At 44.0% G+C, this 19,679-nt stretch overlaps 2 protein-coding genes across 2 annotated transcripts; one reads left to right on the top strand and one right to left on the bottom strand.

Moving 5' to 3' along the window:
* Positions 1–98: 98 nt before the first annotated feature.
* ccdc59 (coiled-coil domain containing 59) lies at positions 99–1,719 on the bottom strand. The gene is made up of 4 exons (XM_037121402.1): positions 1,575–1,719; positions 847–1,231; positions 634–742; positions 99–531 (listed from the first exon to the last, which is right to left on the bottom strand). Exons 1-4 carry the CDS (start codon positions 1,717–1,719, stop codon positions 367–369), a joined length of 804 nt encoding a protein of 267 aa, XP_036977297.1. The 3' UTR covers positions 99–366.
* A 32-nt stretch (positions 1,720–1,751) lies between these two features.
* mettl25 (methyltransferase like 25) lies at positions 1,752–13,524 on the top strand. The gene is made up of 12 exons (XM_037121398.1): positions 1,752–2,513; positions 3,432–3,593; positions 3,691–3,797; positions 3,876–4,454; positions 4,745–4,892; positions 6,936–7,033; positions 7,183–7,212; positions 7,820–7,893; positions 9,250–9,343; positions 9,687–9,761; positions 10,257–10,328; positions 13,205–13,524. Exons 1-12 carry the CDS (start codon positions 2,129–2,131, stop codon positions 13,304–13,306), a joined length of 1,926 nt encoding a protein of 641 aa, XP_036977293.1. The 5' UTR covers positions 1,752–2,128; the 3' UTR covers positions 13,307–13,524.
* Positions 13,525–19,679: the final 6,155 nt, after the last annotated feature.

The raw sequence follows: 19,679 nt of genomic DNA, 5'->3' as shown, positions 1-19,679 counted from the left end.
ATTGCTTCACTGTTGTTAAGTTAGCGATTGCTGTATGACTCTTTTTTGACATGGCTAACAGGCTGTATATAACTGGGGTCTTTGAAAATAACAGCACCTTGAAGGGAACTCTTTCATTTATTGGTCAAAATGTCTTACATGAGCATATTTTCCAGTCTCTTCATATCTTACAATGCCATCTTGTGGTGTGAGATTAAAACGGGGCACAGTATTAGATTTACATAGACAAAATACTTAGCAAAAGGAATTAAAAAAAAAAACAAAACACCATGGAAAAGAGCATTTCTCTGTAGTCCTGATCGTCCTGTGTTTTTTTTTCTTTCTTAAAAACAGTCAAATAAGTCCAGTCTCTTTCTGATTCGGGTGTCATTTCCCGGTTCCTTGGATCTTTTGGAGCAAATACTCCATCTGGAGGTTCAGGTTGGGCTGTCCCTTCCTCGTCTTCTTGCTAAGCATCTGAAACGTCTCCAACTTTTTCTGCTTGTACTTCTCAATGGCTTCCTCTCTTTGCTTCTTGCTCTTCAGGAACTCCTGGGATTAAACACACACGCAAAAAAAACAAGTTAAAATCGACATAACGTTGTTGTTTTTTTATTCTCACGTGAAACCGCTGACGATGAAGAAACGGGTCACCTCTTTCTTTTTTCTCCGTTTCTCTTTGATCAACTCAAATTCCTCTTTTGTCCTCTGATACGACGTCTTCTTCAGCAGCTTCTTCTTCATCCGGTTGCTCATTGGAAGACTGGAAGAGAAGATTATGAAGGCATTATTACTCCGTGTTTCCCACTCTTAAAAACTGGATACCCAAACCACACTCTAGTTTGGTCGATCTTTATGCTGACTCACCTTTCTTTATCTGTGGCTGATGTTACGTCTGGGTTCTCCGTGACAGAATCAGTCAGCTCAGATCCACCAGTCACCTCTGGATCTGGATCAGCAGCTTCACTCTGGAGTGCAGCAGCAGCCTCATCATCATCATCTTCATCTTCATCTTCCCCTCTTTCTTCTCCCCTCTCCTTCCCTTTCATCCTCAGCTTACTCCTGTTCATCCTGTGGGCCCAGGCCTCGTTCCTCAGCTTCTCTGCCTCGGCCATGTACAGATGCCTGAGGTGCTCTGGGTATTCCTCCTTGTAGAGCGATTTGGACACTGGGTTCTTCTTCCTCTCCTTCCGCAGCAGCTTGTTGTACTCATGTTTGACTTTCTCCTTCCTCTTAAAAGCAAATCCTTGACCTTAAGAGAGAAAACAAAGACATGGCATGAAATTAAAGGGATGTTTTGTTTCAACTGGCATCTACTTGGTGGACCTGTGTATGCCGAATTCATTAGAAGACTCAGATATTTAATAAAAATCCAAGAAATATATTTTATCTTGAATCAAAGTGCGTCACGTAGAAATAACAACTTAAATTGAAGGATTTTTAAATTGAGTTTGTCATGATGCTTATCTAGAGGAACAATTATATAACTATATTTATATTGCATTTCAATACAGCTGAAAGAATTGACCAAAATCGCATCGAGTGCCCATCTATGGCTACAACCAAGCTATTAGTTGTGTTTAGAAAGAACTTACCTTCTTTAAGATTTCCTTCGAATACTTTGTGCTCGGGGACCCACTTCCTCTTCTTGACACCCTGTGCGTTAGTTTGAGATTTTTTCCAGTTGCCCTGTTTCGCTGTAAATTTCTTATTTTTCATTTTTTGATCTGTCGGTGCCATTTTTGTTAAGTCTTATCGGTAAAGGCGAAATGTTTACAACAATCATGCGGGATTCACTTCAGCCTGCGTGCCATCTCCTTACGGGCGCGGCGTGATGACGTATCCAAGCCATGAAAATCGATTACGGAGCACTCAAACGGGAAAAAAATACATTAAATTTAAATTTCTGAGTCGGTTCATTGGATACGTAGGCATTTTTTGCAGTCATGCCATTGTGCCGCCACAATGCCACCAACGTGTTTCTTAATTACTGATCAAACGGCTTGAATTAAATACTTTTACATAGTTTGTTGTTTTGTTTTTTTCCGAACGTTTCTTATTAATGACAAACCAGGCAGGGGTATCGTTTTTTTCAATCTTCGTAACAGGCCAACAGCTTTCAAAATAAGTATTATTTGGTACACCCTCAATGCATTCAACTCAATGTATGCTAACGTATATTTTATATTTTAAAAAGTCAGAATATATCGTGAACTTATCGAGCAGTTTGCTCGATTGCTTACGCCTTGAGCGAGCATCAGCTAGTGGACGTCTTCCTACATGCTTCACTCAGGTGCTCTGTAGGCAGCTTTTAAACATGATGTCCGCTTCATGCAGCCTCACAGAAATTCAGCGACGGATAGATGAAGTCAGGAGGTTTCTGTCCGTGACCATCAGCATCGCCAATGCTCACACGGTGGAGTTTTACACCCACGACGTGTGGAAGCGGTTCATGGCCGTGTCGCCTGAGGAGGTCCTGTCAACGGTGAGCTCCTGCAGCGACCAGCAGAGGGCGCCACAACACAAAGAGAGAGGTAAACACACACGGGATAAACGTGAGAGTTAGTGTAAAAGCATAGTGCCACTTTGAGGTGAGAATGGTCACAACCAGGTTTATTCTGGCTAATAAATAACTCGCTAATGCTTTATAGATGTGTTGAAGACATTAACAGCCTTTGGCTTGCCAGATTGACATGAGCACTGCAGAGCATCTTCATCAAAAGCCACACGTTAACAAGCATTTATAAACGGATTACCAACATGTATCACTGCAGTGTCACCACATTTAAAGCTTAAACACCTGCAAGAAGATTAAAGACTAAATAAATGTTCTTATTGTCATAGTTTTCTTATTTTCAATTTGATGTTTTTTTCAGTTCCTCTGAGATGATGTCATCTTCTTGTTTGACGTATTATTTTATTTTATTGCTGTTATTCCCTTTACTTGTGTTTACTAATATTGACATTTTGTGTTTTGCCCTTTTGTTTTACCTTTCCATAGAATAGGCGTACTTGATTGACTTGACTGCTGAGTGTTTACTATGTAATATTGTCGCAAACATTGAATTTAAGTTATTATAATAGATTTTTACTATTATTACCATAGTCAGAACATTTTTTTACGGCATGGCTGAAAAACGTGTAACCCAATGAACAAACGGAGATCAAAATCTTGCACTATTCCTTTAATAGATAGCATCCTTGATGAAAGCTGCTCTCGGTGTGTGTGTGTGTGTGTCTCATCCATCTCGCTGTTGAATTTTAAAAAATCTAATTGTTCTGTGAATGCGCCACAAACAATACTGCAAGCTTCCCCCTCCATCGTTGCAGCGGCACACCAAACTATCTGGATATGTTTTTGTTTGTGTGTTTCTTCATTCTTGGCACTGAGACCTGCAGAAATTTAGTGTGTTTTGTCCACTATTATTTCCCCCTCGGTCTCCCCTGAACAGAGCCATCCGAGACCACGTTTGGGTTTTGCAGGGACACAAACCGGCTGGTGGACGCCCAGGAACTGCTGCGGGCGGCCTGGGCCCACTCTCTGCCGGGCCTCGGGGTCTGTATGAGCAGGGACGAGCTGCTACAGGCTCTCAGAGAGAACAGGGGCCACACAGGTGGGGAAACACAGCTGCTTTCATGCTGAGACCTGTCAAGAATTCTCCAGCTTTTGTTTTTTTTTTTTTAAAAAAAACTTGTATTATTCTTCCACAGGTGCTGAGCTGGAGCCAGATGAGTTTATGAACTCTAAGAAATCTCACGAGGTCCAGTCCATGTCTGAGGTGGTGGCCCGTCTGGCCGACTACTGTGGAGTCAAGCAGGTAGAGTGAAGCGGGCAGCGAAGATCTGAATGACCTGGTTTCGGATTCGAGTTTTGACCTCGCTCTTATCTCACCCAGGTGATCGATGTGGGCTCAGGGAAGGGCTACCTGAGCTCCTTCCTGTCTCTGCAGTACGGCCTCCGGGTCTACGGCATCGACTCGTCCAGCACCAACACCCTCGGCGCCCAGGAAAGAAACAGGAAGCTTAAGAAGTTCTCCAGGGTGTACCAGAAGCACAGCCGGGCAGTGAGAGCACGGGGGGAGTCTGCACGTTCTCCTCGGGAGGAGTCAGTTGAAATAAAGCCCAGAATTAACGGAGGCGATGATGTTTTATACAGTGGCAGGGCGGGTGTGTCGCAGGAGGAGGAGGAGAAGGTGTTAATGGGCTTGTCAGATGTCGACCTCGCAGCGGAAGAAGACCCGGAGCCAGAAACGGACCAACTCTTCCTCAGTGCCCTATCTGTTGATGCGATACAGACTACATCCCCCAGAGTTCCCCCGGGCCAACTGACCGCTGAGGAGAGGGAGAGGAGGAAGAGGGAGAACCTGGAGAGGAAAGCCCAGAACAGAACCGAAGGCGCCGGCGCCGTGTTCTCCCCCCTCACCTCTTATGTTACTGCAGAAACGGAGCTACGAGAGCTCATCGATGAGCTGGAGGTGAGAGAATCCAAAGTGCAAAAAAAAAAAAAATGTTGAGCGTGGATTTACCGGCGCTGATAGGAGGCCCCTGCAGCGCGTAGCAGCGAAATTCCCACAGCAGCTCCTAAAATTACAAGTCCGTCACAGCAGCTGGAGTTTGCATCAAGCGCGGCATGTGCCTGCGGTGCCAGCGCGTCATCATCAATAAATTTTACCATCGATCTCCACCCTCTCCTCTCCTCTCCTCTCTCCCCCGCTCCCGTCCTCTCTCTTTTCTTCCCTTCTCGCTTTTCTCCCCAAAATTCCAGGACGCCATCGTGGTCGGCCTGCACACGTGTGGAGACTTGGCTCCCAGCACCCTGAGGATGTTTGTGGCTAAAGCGGAGCTGGCGGCCGTCTGCAGCGTGGGCTGCTGCTATCAACTGCTGTCTGAGGAGTTTGACCCCGCCGGACAGGGTAACCCCACACACACACACACACACACACACACACACACACACACACACACACACACTCCACCCATTTTTAGTGGCTGAACACATGGTTTCCTGTCTCGCTCCGTATCTCTATTGCAGTGTCTCAGTTCAGGGTCTGCATCCTTTGGCTGCATTTGAAGGCCAATTAAATGTGGCCTTCTTTTGCCTCCTTGTGGAGGATGCACCACTACCATCCTTCACCACCTCCCATATCCCAGGATTCTTTGTGCGCCTGAAAAAGAAGTAAGAAAGACAAAAAAAGGCCAACATCGCTTGACGTAAGGGTAAAACATCTGGTGACACAACCAGGAAGTGCTCCAAAGACTAGACTGTCCCGTTTGACAACGGTTGACACAGTTAACAAGGTCTCTCCGAAGGACTCGCCTTCAAAGACCGCAAAGGCCCGGGGTCCTTCGAAGGACGCAGCGCCTGAACTGAGACACAGCATGTTTCTGCCTCTTTCCCTCTCTCACGTCCCATAATCCCACCTCAAACACCTGCAGGGCGCGCTCCATCACTCCGAGCCCACATCGCCGTCTTCCCACATGAACACTTTTGATTCCGATTTTATAGTAAACAAGTCAAATGTTCCGCTGAGAGTCTGGGAAAACGCCGCCAAGTCACCCTTCTGGAGATTGAGTTGAGCCCAGAAATGCGCTGCTGGAGCCATTAGAGTGGATTTATGGATTTAGGATGGCTGTTTAAGGCTGCTGAAAATGAGATTTTTTCTGACCTTTTAATTTAGTGGGGAATCAATTTAGGAGTGATTGATTTTGCAACTAGTGTGCAGTATTTAATCCTGGTTATAACGGGCTGTGATGTAGTTATTTATCGAGGGATTTCTGTGGTGTCGACTTCAGGTGCTAAAACTCCCGGTTAAGACGCTGATATCATCCTTGTTTCATGCTCCTTTCACTGCTTGCTTTTTTACGAGGTATAAAATCGTCTACATGTGTCCTCTTGCTGTCTGCGTGTCCATAAGTCGAGAGCCCCCCCCCCTCGCCGCAGTCGATACAGAATCGCGTCATCTCTTGTTAACGGCGTGACCTTCGACCCCCCTGCGTCATCGGGGGCCCGGTCGGATGCTTCGGCCAAGAGTGGAAAATGATATCACGACAGCTGATTGAAAACACTCCTTGTTTCTCCAACTTGATCTTTTAAAGAAAGTGAACAAAGGCGCGCGCGCGCACACACACACACACACACACACACACACTCTCCATCCCCTGTTGGCCTTACAGTGCAGTCTGGGATGCAGGCCAGCTCCTGTGGTGGCCTACCTCACCCGAAAAAAGGAGCTGCAGAGCTGAAAAGCGTTATTATACTGTAGAAGGCAGCAGCGCATTTATGTAATCTGCTCATGTAAATTTAAAGTTTAGAACCTTGTGTGGAACGCGCGGTCCCATCTCATGTTGCCATCAGAAGTGTTTGTCTTCCTGAACGTATGCAGCCACCTCAGATCTGAACTCTGTGGCCGTCGCAAGCTGCTCTAAACAACTCCGTGTCCACGTCAGTGACCTCTGACAGACCCTCTGTCAGCAGAACAGAGCATGTTAGGCCTTATAACATGTTGGCGTGTTATAAAGCCTGCAGCAGCTGCACATGTTGTCACGGCTTCTTTTGACCCGTATCTCCACTGGATGCGCTGCACCTCTGGCCTCAGTCTCTGACCCTTTTGTAGAAAATGACATGAAAATGACGGCAGGCTGACGTGTAGTCACCGTCGGCGCCCTCCCGCTGCGAGTCTGTGTGTGTGAATCTCTGCTGTGCTTACAGATGTGTGGTGCTCCTCTCACAACACAAATCTATAAGTTTTTATGGCCAGGTATATCCTAAACTTAATTCTAGTGCTGTTCCTTATGACTGAGTTCTTTGACGTTTAAAGTTAGTAAGAAATGTAAGTAAAATGTTTCCCCACTCCTGCTACCTTTCAGTCTTGAAATTCATCCCCACTGATTGCAGTTGTGTGAAAAACCATCGAGTCAAACTAACCCGTGTGATGTCTGTGTGTTCCCCTTCGCAGAGTGTGTGCCTCGCGGCGTGTGTGGTTTCCCGCTGAGTCAGTACCTCCGCGACCAGGCCTGGTTCTGCGGCAGAAACGCCAGGATGTCTGCGTGCCTGGTGAGTCTGAACGGGGGCCACGAATGACGACGCGGCACGGCGGGTTAAACACGTTGCCATCACCGGACATCTTCACAGCGTCTGTGATGGACTGGCTGTATTTCTGTTAACTTCAAAAAACATTTTTTCTTCTCCTTCTACGAAAACAGGCACTGGAGAGAGTCGCGCTCGGCCAAGGGGTGAGTAAAGCACGCATACTGATGGTAATCGATACCGCGATTGTACAGTCGTCACCGCGCAAGAATGGGATTTATACAGTCTTTCATCAAATATATTCCCGCGGATACTCGTAATCACAATCACTCAAGTGTGTTTTTTATCTCCTCCGTAGATCTCTCCTCATGCATTCAAACAATCAGCCCATTAATTCTGCTATTGTTGCGAGTCCCTGATTGACTGCAGCGTATTTATTCGAAAATGCAGAGAGCTCGCGGGGCTCCGGGCCAACGCTGACACACAATACCAGCAGCCATTAATACAGAATGTTTATAAATATTAATGCAATCACGGAAAGATTGATTGCTCGTTGGAACCGTGTGTGTGTGTGTGTATGTATGTGTGGGTGTGTGTGTGTGTGTGTGTGTGTGTGTGTGTGTGGGGGGGGGGGGGCTGACTGATTGCTCGCCAGTGTTGCATCAGTTTTTGGAAAAGCGTCAGAAATATTCATCAAACCGCTCGCACACGCGCCGGAGAATAACAAAAGTTATTTCTTTTTTGATGTTGCATTTACAGTATTTTTTTTTTTTTTGCATCGTGTTGACTCAAGTTCTGTTTGACCCCCCGCAGATTCAGATGGAGTCTCTGTTTTACCGGGCGGTCCTGCACGTTATTCTGAGGGATCACTACAGCGCTTTTAAAAGGTAACGCGCAGCGGTCACCATCTGGCTTCACTTTCGTTGTGAGCAGGTTAAATATTTTATGTTTGTTAAAAATTGTTAAAGTTACTCACTCACTGTTCTGTTTTCTCTGAGCCAGAAAGCGTTTTGGTTTCAGGTTCCTTTACGGTTCCAACTGAACCAGATCTGGCAAACAAACGTCACATGTACGGAGAAGAAGAGCAGGTTTTACATGACAGGTTTAAGTGGTATAAATTACTCACTGTCAATACTTATCAAGCTGTACACTAATTTGATAATCCTGATAGTGATTGAAGCCTGAAGAATATATAGAAGATATCTGGATTTCAAGCCATTCAAAACAAGCAGTCAGTCAACCAGGAATATTAATAATAACAACACAACACAAACTGCAGCTGCTGCATGCAGAAAAGTGAAGAAATGAGTGTGTTCAGAGACAGGCAGAGAAGATGACAGTCAAAGGAAAATAAAAACAGAAATGTTATTTGCTCCCTTAAACGCACAGCATGTAATGTCTGCCACCAGGGGTCTCACAATCAAAACAAGAGTTGACTTCATTGTAATTATTCATTACAACAACATAACAACTTAACTTGAATAAAAATTCCGATTTCTCCGAGAACATCCTTCGAAACGTTCGGGATACTGTGAGTGCACAACCCAACAACATATCAGCCGCACATCTGCTCATTTTCTACATTTTAATGCAGAAATGTTACATGACCCCTGCCGATACTGGACTCGATCCTTTTTCTGCTCATACAGCACCGTGCACAACACGAGGAAAAGGCTGAATGGACTTCACTTTGGCCTCGGTTCAGTTTGTTGTGTTTTACTTAGCAACCGCTGGCTCCTAAAAGTCAAAAACCTGCTGGTTTACACCCATAAAATGCTCGGTTCACTGGGTCATGTGCGGCTGTTATTTTGCATTCCTGATGACTGAGAATTTTCAGGCATTTTCAGATCTTTACATACTTTAATGATGTTTTTTACTCTTTTCTGTCTGAATGAGCTGATTTCTAAGAAGGGAATCCTGCAGGTCTTATCAGATGTGCCCGGTGCAGACGCATCAAAATCACTGGTGGCTGCCTGCTGCCCTCCCGCTCGGTGACCTTCAGCGTAGCGACTAACATCAGATCAGGATCGAACACACATTACTTCTCTCCCAGCAGCACCTATTCATCACTTCTAGTCCTTTATAGAAGTGTTTTGCTCCTGGTTGCTAGGGCGAGATTTGAAACAAAACACCCCCCCAAAAAATTGGGAGACACAACATGAGAGCGAAGGAGTGAGTGTCGTATATTTCCCATCGAGCAGGGAGACGTGACGGATGTTCTGTGTGTGTGTTTTGCTCCGCAGTGAGAAGCGAGTTGGGAACGTCTACTCCAAGGCTAAATCATTTGTGGATTACGTTCGCCGAGCCCTGCGCCGCCTGGAACTGGATGAATCGCAGGTCGGGACCAGAATAACGCAGAGCACCTTCCCAGAGAAGAGCTGTGGAGGAAAAATAAAAAAAAAAAGTTGACAGCTGTGTAGGAGAAAAACGCTGGTGTTGTTGGCAGGACCGGAGGGGGAAAATGTGTCCTCGTTGGTTGTTTATTGAAATATTCCAACTCGTGTCAGGCTAGTAAACGATACAGGTGCCTGAGATTGTGGCGCACACGTAGCGTAGGATGTTGCCAGGCACCGGGACGTTAAACACTGCGTATCCATCGGAATAAAGATGGTATGTGTCGCTTACATTTGGCTTCTCATGTTCAGATCCTTTACATGAAGTTTCCTCTCGTCCTCCTCAGCTTTCTGATGGCGACATCCAGGAGTACCACGACGCATACCGGCTGCGAATGGACGAGATGCACGCGTTTAATATGGTAAGTCCGTCGCCCGAGCCTGGTCGTCTACTTTTTAACTTGTAGATTTGTGCGAATTGGGGGGAAAAAAAAGAGACTGTAAATCCTTAATCCACTACATCCAGCCACAACAACCTGTTAAAACTCAGTGTAGTGTTAAAATCATTTTCATTCCAGTAAAACGAGATGTATAATTCCAATAACCAAGACCATTAAGTGAGATCATTTGTATTCTGCGGGGGGAAGTAATACATGGATGAGAGGAAAACCAGCCTCTGGTTTCAGCCGAGGCCGCTAATCGCTGCGTCAACCGACATTCAAGTTTTGCTCCGTGACATAAAGCAGTAAAAATGGGTTTTGGGGATCGACCACCATCTGCTGGGAAGAGACTAGTCATGGTGTTTTTTTTTGTTTTTTTTTTTATTAAGTGCAGCAGTAAAGAAGGAAAAGTGCCAGATAGATCAGAAACAACCTCAAATAGACATTTTCCTCTCCCGTGTCGTCTTCTTTGTGTAGCTGAAGGTGGCCCTGGCTCCCTGTATCGAAGGCCTGATTCTCCTCGATCGCCTCTGCTACCTGAAAGAACAGGTAAAGTCACGCCCATCAACATTACTGCAAAGAGAAAAGGGAACTCATTTTGCAGGTGTGGCTCTTCTCCCACGATGCTTCAGAACACCACTTAGACTTGTAAGGACTGAACGTCTGAATTTGGCAGAACCGCTCCTGCTCAAACAGTCAGGTGGAAGTGTAGTGATACAGAAAATAGTCATGAGGCCAAGAAGAGGCGGCCACCCACTGTAGATTTTGATTGTATATGATGAAGAACATATGGAACACTTAACATCTACGCCAACAAGGGCTCCAGAGTTGTGTAGGATGGATGCATGGATGCAGGAGCTAGTGGTGCCGAGGGAGCTGCAGCACACCTTGAAACACAACTTTAACATATGCTGAATTCACAGGAGGGCCCATATGATTGAGAATTTGTCAGAAACGGCGCTTCACAAACTTTATAAAGTCTCTCCGAACTTAACAGCCCACAAAATCGAGAGATTTTATAAGGGAGTCTGGGGAATTTCCCTCCTTCTTCATCTCTTTGCGGTCCTCTGTGGACTGTAGTTGATGGGGCTGCTTTGACCGATAATCTCTAGGTGTTCACAATCAGGGGCGGTAATTTTCACTATTAATATATATAAAATGGTCTGTAAAATGTCTGCAAATGATTGAAACTTTTAAAAGAAAACACGTCACTGTATAAAACCAGGAAATATTTACATTTCTGAAGCTTAAAAAACTTTCAAAATGTGTTGTTTATTTATTTGAAAACATCTCATAGTTCATTTGAGTTAAGATATCCAACAGTGGCAATAAATCAAAGACATTTAAGATTTGTATTGTTTAAATACTCTCATTTTATAAGTTTTATACCCTCAAACTCAAAAAATCGATATCTGACAAACTAGAAAATAAAAAAAACACACCAATAAATCCTGAAAATGGTCCTGACATTGACGCAGGTGCGCTCCTAACTCGCAGTGATTTGAACCAGCAGCCAGGCGACACACAGGCTTCTCTTCTCCTCCTCTGTCAGCTGGACCCGTCCTCATAATTTGCTTGTACAGCTCGTTGATTGGGATTTGAAATTTCCTTCCCCCACGTGATGAAAGCGTAAAAATCTGGAAAACCTTTGGATTCAGACCACTGACGATAATATAGGTGTCGGCTAAATTAAAGCCAGCCAGCGATTTAACGTGCGATGCTTCTGCGGCCAAACGCAACATGCTAATCTTTAGCCTGAGTCATAGCGATGACATATGTACAAGACGAAGCGCTTTGAAGTCCTGATCACATGTGTCAGATGGACTTCCTTAATAGGGGTCGTGTAATCAAACCACATAACATCAAGAGCGCTGGTGAGCTTATGAGAGATCTCCCTGGAGGAGGAGGAGCAGTGGGGGAGGAGGTGATGGATGGATGTGAATATGATCCACATGATGATAAGTGTGCTGGAGTTCAGCCCTTAAAGACGATTTAAACACGCCAGATCAGGTTGTTTCAGCTCTGAGCACGAGCTGTGATTACCAGGAACATACTGTTGATTTATGTTCTCGCAGAGACGTCAGGTCCTCGGTTCAGTGTTGATAGCCAAACAGTGATGCACTTATTAAGCAATGTGTACATTTGCCGTGTCTCCATGTGGACGTGAGGTCCGCCAGAGGGTCAAAGAAACATGATGTGCATACGGAAATATCTCAGCAACTATTGGATGCATTGCCATGATGTTTTGCACTGACATGCATGGTCCTCAGAGGAAGAATCCTCCAGACTATTGTGATCCCCTGACTTTTCATCTAGCGCCACCATACCATTGACTTTTGAGTTTTTATGGTTGGCATTTGTGGTTTTAAGTGCCTTATGCCATTTTTTACGGTGGTCCCCTGACTTGTTATCTACAGCCACCATGAGGGTGACATCTGTTCAACAACACCTGGGAGGTTTATCATGACATTTTGTACAGACATTCATGCTCCCCAGAGGAACATATCTTTTCATTAAGCGCCATCATCGAGTCCAATTTGTCCAATATTTTGGCTCACGGCCAGTTGTATGCTAATTCACAACATACCCATCAGCATCAGCTGTACCTCAGTGCTGATTTGCAAATGATAGCATGCTAACATGCTAAACTAACCTGGTACACAAAATGATGCATGCTAAATGTTATATCTGCTAAGGTAATGAACATGGTAAACCTTATACATGATAAGCATTAGCATGTTAGCATGCCAGCATCACCCTGAGTGCCCCGACACACCAGGCCAACCGTCGGCTGTCGGTGAATGTCTATTTGTTTAATTTTTGTTGGCAGTACTCGGCCATTGTTGGCGGCATTACAGTCAACTGAGCATGTTGAGTCGCCGATGGAGCCCGTTGATAAGAGAAAGCCCCTTTGGTTGGCTGTTCAGCTGAGCAAATCAGTCTGTGGGAAGAAAAACAGACAAAGGAAAGCCCTTGATTTTTGCCTTTTAAGCACGGTTTCTCCTTATTTTTCGCCTTTTCTCACATGCGATTTGCAACTTTTTGCGAGTGATTTTCTTGATGGCCTTTTGCATTGTATTTCTAAATCAAGTGAATGGATGCAGCACAAGCACAGCCTTATAAAGCCGCTAGTTTGGCTGAAGACTCAATCTTTCAAAATGACCTGTAACAAAACAGCTCGCCGTCATAGAAGACAAACTTGTTTTAGACATGAAGAAGAATCCACCTGACACAATATTTATACAGATGTTTCTTCTCCGGGGATTCAATAGAGAAATCTTCTATAGCGAGAACAGACGATGCCAGGGGTCACGAAGCCAAACAGGGAGGAGAATCCAGATTTTTTTTTTTATGTCCATGTGTTTTTTATTCAGTTCTTTTGTGTCTTATTGTTCTCTGGGTGTGTGTCTGTGTGTGTCCTGCAGGAAGATTTATCATTCTCTGCACTCGTGCAGCTCTTTGATCCCCTGCTGTCACCAAGATGTTATGCTGTCGTGGGACTGAAGAGTAATGAAGACGGGACATGAGCAAACACATGCACATGATTATAACACGCCGGTCTTCATTATAGCAGCAATCATACTACAGGAGCCATTGGCTTATGTATGTATTCTCTACTACATGTTTGATTGAATCTAAATTTTGGAATTTATTCTTGCAGCCTCTGAACTGCTGTGAGTAACATCTTGTTTTGTTTTATGTATTTTACAGTTTTTTTTAAAAGAATAAATATTTTTTGCCTCCATCCTTGTGCTTGTCTTGAAAGCACACACTCAAAACACACCTGGAAATCCTGTCAGGCCTGTCTGATCGATCCAGATTGCGTCAGTCTCGGCCTTTTGTCTTTATGCTTGGCGACTCTTGAGAAAACAGTTGTTTTTAAGGGCCGTTCAGGGAGCCAGGGGCATTGTGGGATGTTGAGAGGCTTGGATCCCCGTCCGTTGACAGGTCTGGAAACCCCATTTCTAGGCTCCCAAACCACAGGAAATAAGGGAATAGACAGAGGGCAAGAGGCGCCCTTGACACTGTTTGAATCTTTACTTTTGTTTTGCTCTGTCCTTGGTCATTCAATAAATCATGCTCTTCTTACATGTTTGCTAACAAATGGTAAAGTCTTGAGCACAAACGTGAGTTATGGTTGTGGGAACTCAAGTCGATAGAAAGCAGACACAAGGGCGAAGGTGGGAAACTGACCAAGCATCAAAGGGAGCAAAAACGACAAAGTATTTTACAGTGAGATTGGTATTAACCTGATTTACAAACTCAGATATTCTTTTAGAAATATGACAATTTGTTATAATTAACTTACAGATGTTTTGAGACATTTTGAGACTAGAAGTTCACTCTTGTCACTCTTTCGTCATGGTCTGTTATACGATAAGGAGATGTGACTTCTATCCAGATCAACTAAGTTGAAAAAATGTGAATTATGATTTGATTAAGAAAATACATCCACATATTAAGTCAGCTAATTGACCCATTGTGAATTGATCCAAGGTTGAAATAGCTGAAAGTAACAGATAAATGGTTTAAAGTAGTTAGCTAAGCAATAAACAATTTAAATAGCTAGCTAAAAGATGGCTAATGTGTAAATTGGTGAAACTGTTGGCTAAAAGTGATGAATAAATGGTTGAAATGTCCGGCATCAGCCAGCATGTAAATGAGGTAGTTAGCTAAAGCAACGGAGAAACAGTTCAATGCTAAGTAGTTAGCTAAAAAGTAGATACATCATCAAAATAATTGTCAAAAAGTGGTGGTGCGACGTAAGAATCGATCACCTTCTGAAATCATTCTCCAAACAAAGAGGGGTCAGTACATCACTAGAGTTAGCTAACTGTGGCTGCATTAGCTAGTTTGCTCAGTTAGCAGTGCAGCTAGCGGTCAGGACAGGGAGCTTTATAGCACAGGAGGAGAGTGTTTGTGTTGTTCACAACACTTGCATAGGAGCTTTGAACAGCTAGAAGGAGGTTTCAGGCTAGTGAGAGATGTTGGCATGTAAAAACTGTTGATTATTTTAGTTAATTTTTGCTAAGTGGATGAAATAGTTGACCTGAAGTAGTGGATAAACATTGAAACGTCCATCATCATCAGACGCAAACTTGATTAAAAATTACACTGATGATCAATTGCATAAATAAGATAAAATCCTTTGTTAGACACCTAGTTTGAAATCAATTAAAATGTCAGATCACAACGTGACAGTGACACAAGAGTCTGGAAACCACCGGCCTGAGTTATCTGTCTCTCATGATGAACATTAATCATATCCTATTCATGTGATTCTGTCTCACCACTGAGTCAGTAATAGTCAAGCAGCTGTGCATGTGAACAGAGCTGATTAAAACCCTGTGGGAGGAAGAACATCTCTTTTGCTAAATCATGGAGACTGTCTTAACAAAATTAGAAATGAAAAGAAGGCTGTGCGACGTAGTCTCCCACTGCGCCGCACTCTGCCTGTCACAGGGTTAGGGTCACTTATTTGTCACTGTAGCTGCAGCAGCCTGCACATCTGTGGGCCATCCTTAGGTCTGCCGAAAACCTTTATTTTTAACCTTGGTAAAGACGGGTGGGGGGGGGGGATGCTCTCTGCTGCGTCTGCGCCCTGTTTGGATCCGGCACCGACAAGCTCTGCTCCGGCCAAACCGGACTGACACGAATGCAAGCAGTTCAAGATGTGAGCTTGTTTTGGGACACGGGTTCCTTGTTGTGGGCGCGTGAGTCACGTCCTGTCGACCTGTCCCGTCCTTGATGCTCGCACGCATGTTTTGCGCGCATCTATGTGTACACAAACACACCCTGGCACGGTCACTTTCATGTGCCCACATGGAAGACAACGGAAAATGACACGATAAAAGACTGTCTCCTTCCAGAGATGTACACAAACAAGCACGCGGGGAGAAAAGGATATTATGAAGGCCGGTGGGGGGGGGGACAGAAATAGATTGCATGCGGGATATCATGCCATTCCACCTTAAGCTGGCTTTTTCATTGCAAGGTAGGAATGTGAGGAAGTGATGAGGAAGAGACGGGAGTGCGTCAAGCACTTGCAAACCTCCTTCGGGCTGTGATCGCGGTGCTCTCACGGTGGTGCAGGGATATGAATCAATTTCCTGCTCCTTGATCTGAAAAATCATTTCATGGTTTCCTCCGACTTCACGGACAGGAAGGGACATTTCCAGATTGCGCGCTTCATCCAATAACATCTACGTAATTAGTCCGCAGCTGGTGAATGCTGTGTTTTTGTGAATGGCTCTTGATTGATGAACCCTGGAGCATCGAGGGCCGAAGGGAACTGGCAGACTTTATCGAGCCTCCGCACAACTTAAAAACCGAGGAAAGGGAGTGACAGCACACCCAATCATAATGTCTTCCATCTGAGCATAATCATCATGTTGTCCTGTTTTGACTGTCCCGAGTGCAAACTGGGATTTTCTTTTTTTCTGGCCTGGGCAGACCGCCATCCGAGAGAAGGGTGCCAGGAACCGGTCCTGGCTGCCATTGTCGTGCCCCTCCAGTGAGGAGCGGTGTTGTGAGAAAGAGGGGGGGGAAGAGGGGATTTGGTTGGACGTTGATCTGGGCACACACTGCTTGTTTTCTTTTTTTTTTTTTCCTTTTTAGATTAAAATCGCTGTTATCGCTTCAAGTCATTGCAGATCCATCCTCTGAAGAGGCCACGTGGACGAAGAATGCATTTCACACCTGTCAGGGACGTTTCTGAAGATGTGTAAACCGCCACGTCAAGCCGCGAAAGATGTTTGACTCCGAGCTTCAAACAGTGTTACACTCGAGGAACGGACAGATGCTGTTTTTCAACATGAAATGGAGTCATCACATACTTCCAAGCCTTGTCCCTCTGATTCATGTTTTCCGTTTATCTTGCCCGTTCTTTTGCAATGTTATCCAGATTAATTTCGAATTAGATCAATCGAAAACATCTGCCAAGTCAACGAAAACACTCCGAGAAAACTGGAGAACACTGACTTGACTGATTTCTAAAGAGTTTTACTCCAGCTCTAAAGCTTCGGCCTCTGATTAAATTGCTTTATTCTCCTGTCTCAATATGGTGTTACATGATTCCAAAACCAAGCTGCTTTGTTTGTGTATCTAACTAGAAAATGTCTGTGGGTCTGTTTGTTATTTGCATATGTTGAGAACCGTTCATCTGATCTACTTCACACTTGGCAGGTCCCGTGGACCCAAGGAAGTGCAGTCCAAGCACAGAGGGTCGAATCTGGTGCAATTTGGACCAGTTGGATATAGATAAGTTCTGAATAAACAGGAGGCGTGGCTTCTGTGCTTTGGCTTCACAAGCTCTGCAGACTGAAGCTGGGCCCACATGTCATCCCTCTCATGTGGTCTCATGGGGAAGCAGACATAAACAAAGTAGCGATCAGCGTGGTGAAACAGCAAGTCTGGATGACTTGGGAGTCGCGGTCAACACAGGTTTTCTATTATTTAGAGGGAACTGGAAGTGAGATATTAAGTTTCTGTTGTCAGTTTTATGCTAGCTAATGTTAGCCTCAAAGGCTAGAATGATTACCACTGTTGGCAGCAGGAGCCTTACAACTGGATCTGTAAACAGATAATCTGTGCCATGTTTTGAACAGGCACTGCCCTAGTTAATTAAATATAAAGGTGCATTGACTAACTTTTTTAGCAACCGTTATGGTCATAAATACAGTTTTCTTGAACTACAGGACTTCTAGATTGGCAATTTGGGTTTTTTGTTCTCCATCGACAATTTTGACAACGAAAGTAAACATAAGGCTTTAATGTACATCTGTGTATCAAGGGCTTCGTCCCTGTTTATTTATAGGCACCTATTAATGTTAATATTGCACCTTTAATGTCCTATTTGAATCCTCAATCTGTGGGATGAGATTTCAGGGATGTTAAAGTAAAAAAAAAACAAAACATTTCATTGTACTTACATCATGTTGTCACAAACTGCAATGTTTAATGGATGTGACAGAAGGAAAAGTTTTTCCCTGTCATGTAGAATAAACCCCTGAGTATTTGTACTGTCTTTTACTGTCAGCGGGTTTAAAGACTTCCCCGAGGTTCAGTTGAATAAATTGGATTTATTTTACGGTAGCGCTGCACTCAGGAAGCGTCGGCAGAAGAGCCTCCAAGGTAATTTAACAGGTTTAGCTTCCCTCCCTTTTTTTTTTTTATTCCAGCAGCTTCACACTCCAAAGCTCATCAAATTTATTGTACAGGGTAATGATAACAGTAAAGGTTAGCCCGAGCTGCTGCTCTTTACGGTTATGGTAATCTCTTTCAGTTTTCATTTTATTTGAACAAACTGTGTTTTCTTTTTTCTTTTTCTGGAACAAACCCACTGAACCCTTTTAAACACTGTTCTACAATACATCATTAGTGCGGTTTAACAGTATACTTACAATAACAAACACTCATCATCTTAACATCTAAATCTAGAGTCAAACCCAAACAATCAGCAAGCCGCCAGTTTTGTTCAGGTCAGAGTTATAGTTCTGATGGAGGGGGATGTTCCATAAAAAACCAGGGTGGATATGATCTGATGTGTGATATCGTCGCTGGGCTTCACTGTTGATATTAATACCATGAGGGTTATTTCTGTGAGGGCAGGGCCCAGGCCCGGTCCCTCCAGCTGTGATTATCTGTTTCCTGTGCGATGGTTATCTGCTGGGGTGATGAAGCAGTGGTTCCGGAGTATTTAGCACAGGGAAATTACCATTACTCGCCTTGTGTGGCTCAAAGGCCAGCGGAAATCTCTCAATAACAGCATCAGTGGAAGTTGACTTTGTTGGAAAGGGTTGTCCCGTTGGTCAGTTTTGTCTCTGGGATTGGATATGTAAACTCAAATAACCCCGTAAACACAAGAAACGACTTATCAAGCCACACAGTTTGACAGTTATGAACAATAACCTGTGCACAACGTGTTGATTTTCTCTTGGTATCATCTTTTTTTTCATGTAAATCAAACATTGGAACATGTAACTCTGAAAAGGAAGTCACATGTGAACTTTTCCACCATAGACATGTAGATTAAAATAGTCACATGTAGCAAAAAAACATGAAACCCGCTCAATAAAAGAAATCACATGAGATGTGTTACCTCACATGTGAATTAGGGGATGTCACAATATCAGATAGAGGATGCCAAGGAGCTACCTGCTCATCAGGATCATAATCGTCCATATCCCATAATTCCATTGGTTTCACTAGTAATCCCATTTAATAGGTTTTCTGTGGAATCCTACAGGTTTAATTACCCACGGGAGTCACCTGAAATCCTATAGGTTTCACATGTAATCCTATAGTATTCACATGTAATCCCACAGGTTTCACATGTAACCCTATAGTATTCACATGTAATCCCACAGGTTTCACATGTAATCTCATGGAGTTCACATGTAATCCTACAGGTTTCACATGTAATCCCATTCATTTCACCCTTAATTCTGTGGATTTCGCCTGTAATTTCATAGGTTTAATTTGTAATTCCATAAATGTCACATGTAATACCCCCCTAGGCTTCACATGGAAAATGACATGGGATTCACACATTATACCATGAAAATGTTCTAAAACCATGTTTCCCATGTGCAAAGTACATGTTTAATTTGTGCTGGGCACATGTCACACATATGTCACATGTGATTCTAACGCGATTTCACCCGTGCATGTTTTCACATGTGACCACATGCGTGTTTCTGCACATGTGAAATTGAATGTTTTCGTTCTGCGAGGGCAGGAAGAAGAGAAGAAAAATGTGCAAGCATTTGTCAATGAACAGGACAGAAATGTGTTTTTAATGAGCGCCTCCATGCAGTTTAAATTACAAGCTCCATAAAATGATTGTCACTTCCTAAAACAGACAAAAACCAAATAGGAGACGAAGGAAGAAAAACACAT

The sequence above is a fragment of the Acanthopagrus latus genome, chromosome 14 (genome assembly GCF_904848185.1).
Source record: "Acanthopagrus latus isolate v.2019 chromosome 14, fAcaLat1.1, whole genome shotgun sequence".
Taxonomy (NCBI): domain Eukaryota; kingdom Metazoa; phylum Chordata; class Actinopteri; order Spariformes; family Sparidae; genus Acanthopagrus; species Acanthopagrus latus.
The sequence above is the reverse complement of the archived record's forward strand: the minus strand, read 5'-3'. Positions and strand labels throughout refer to the sequence as shown.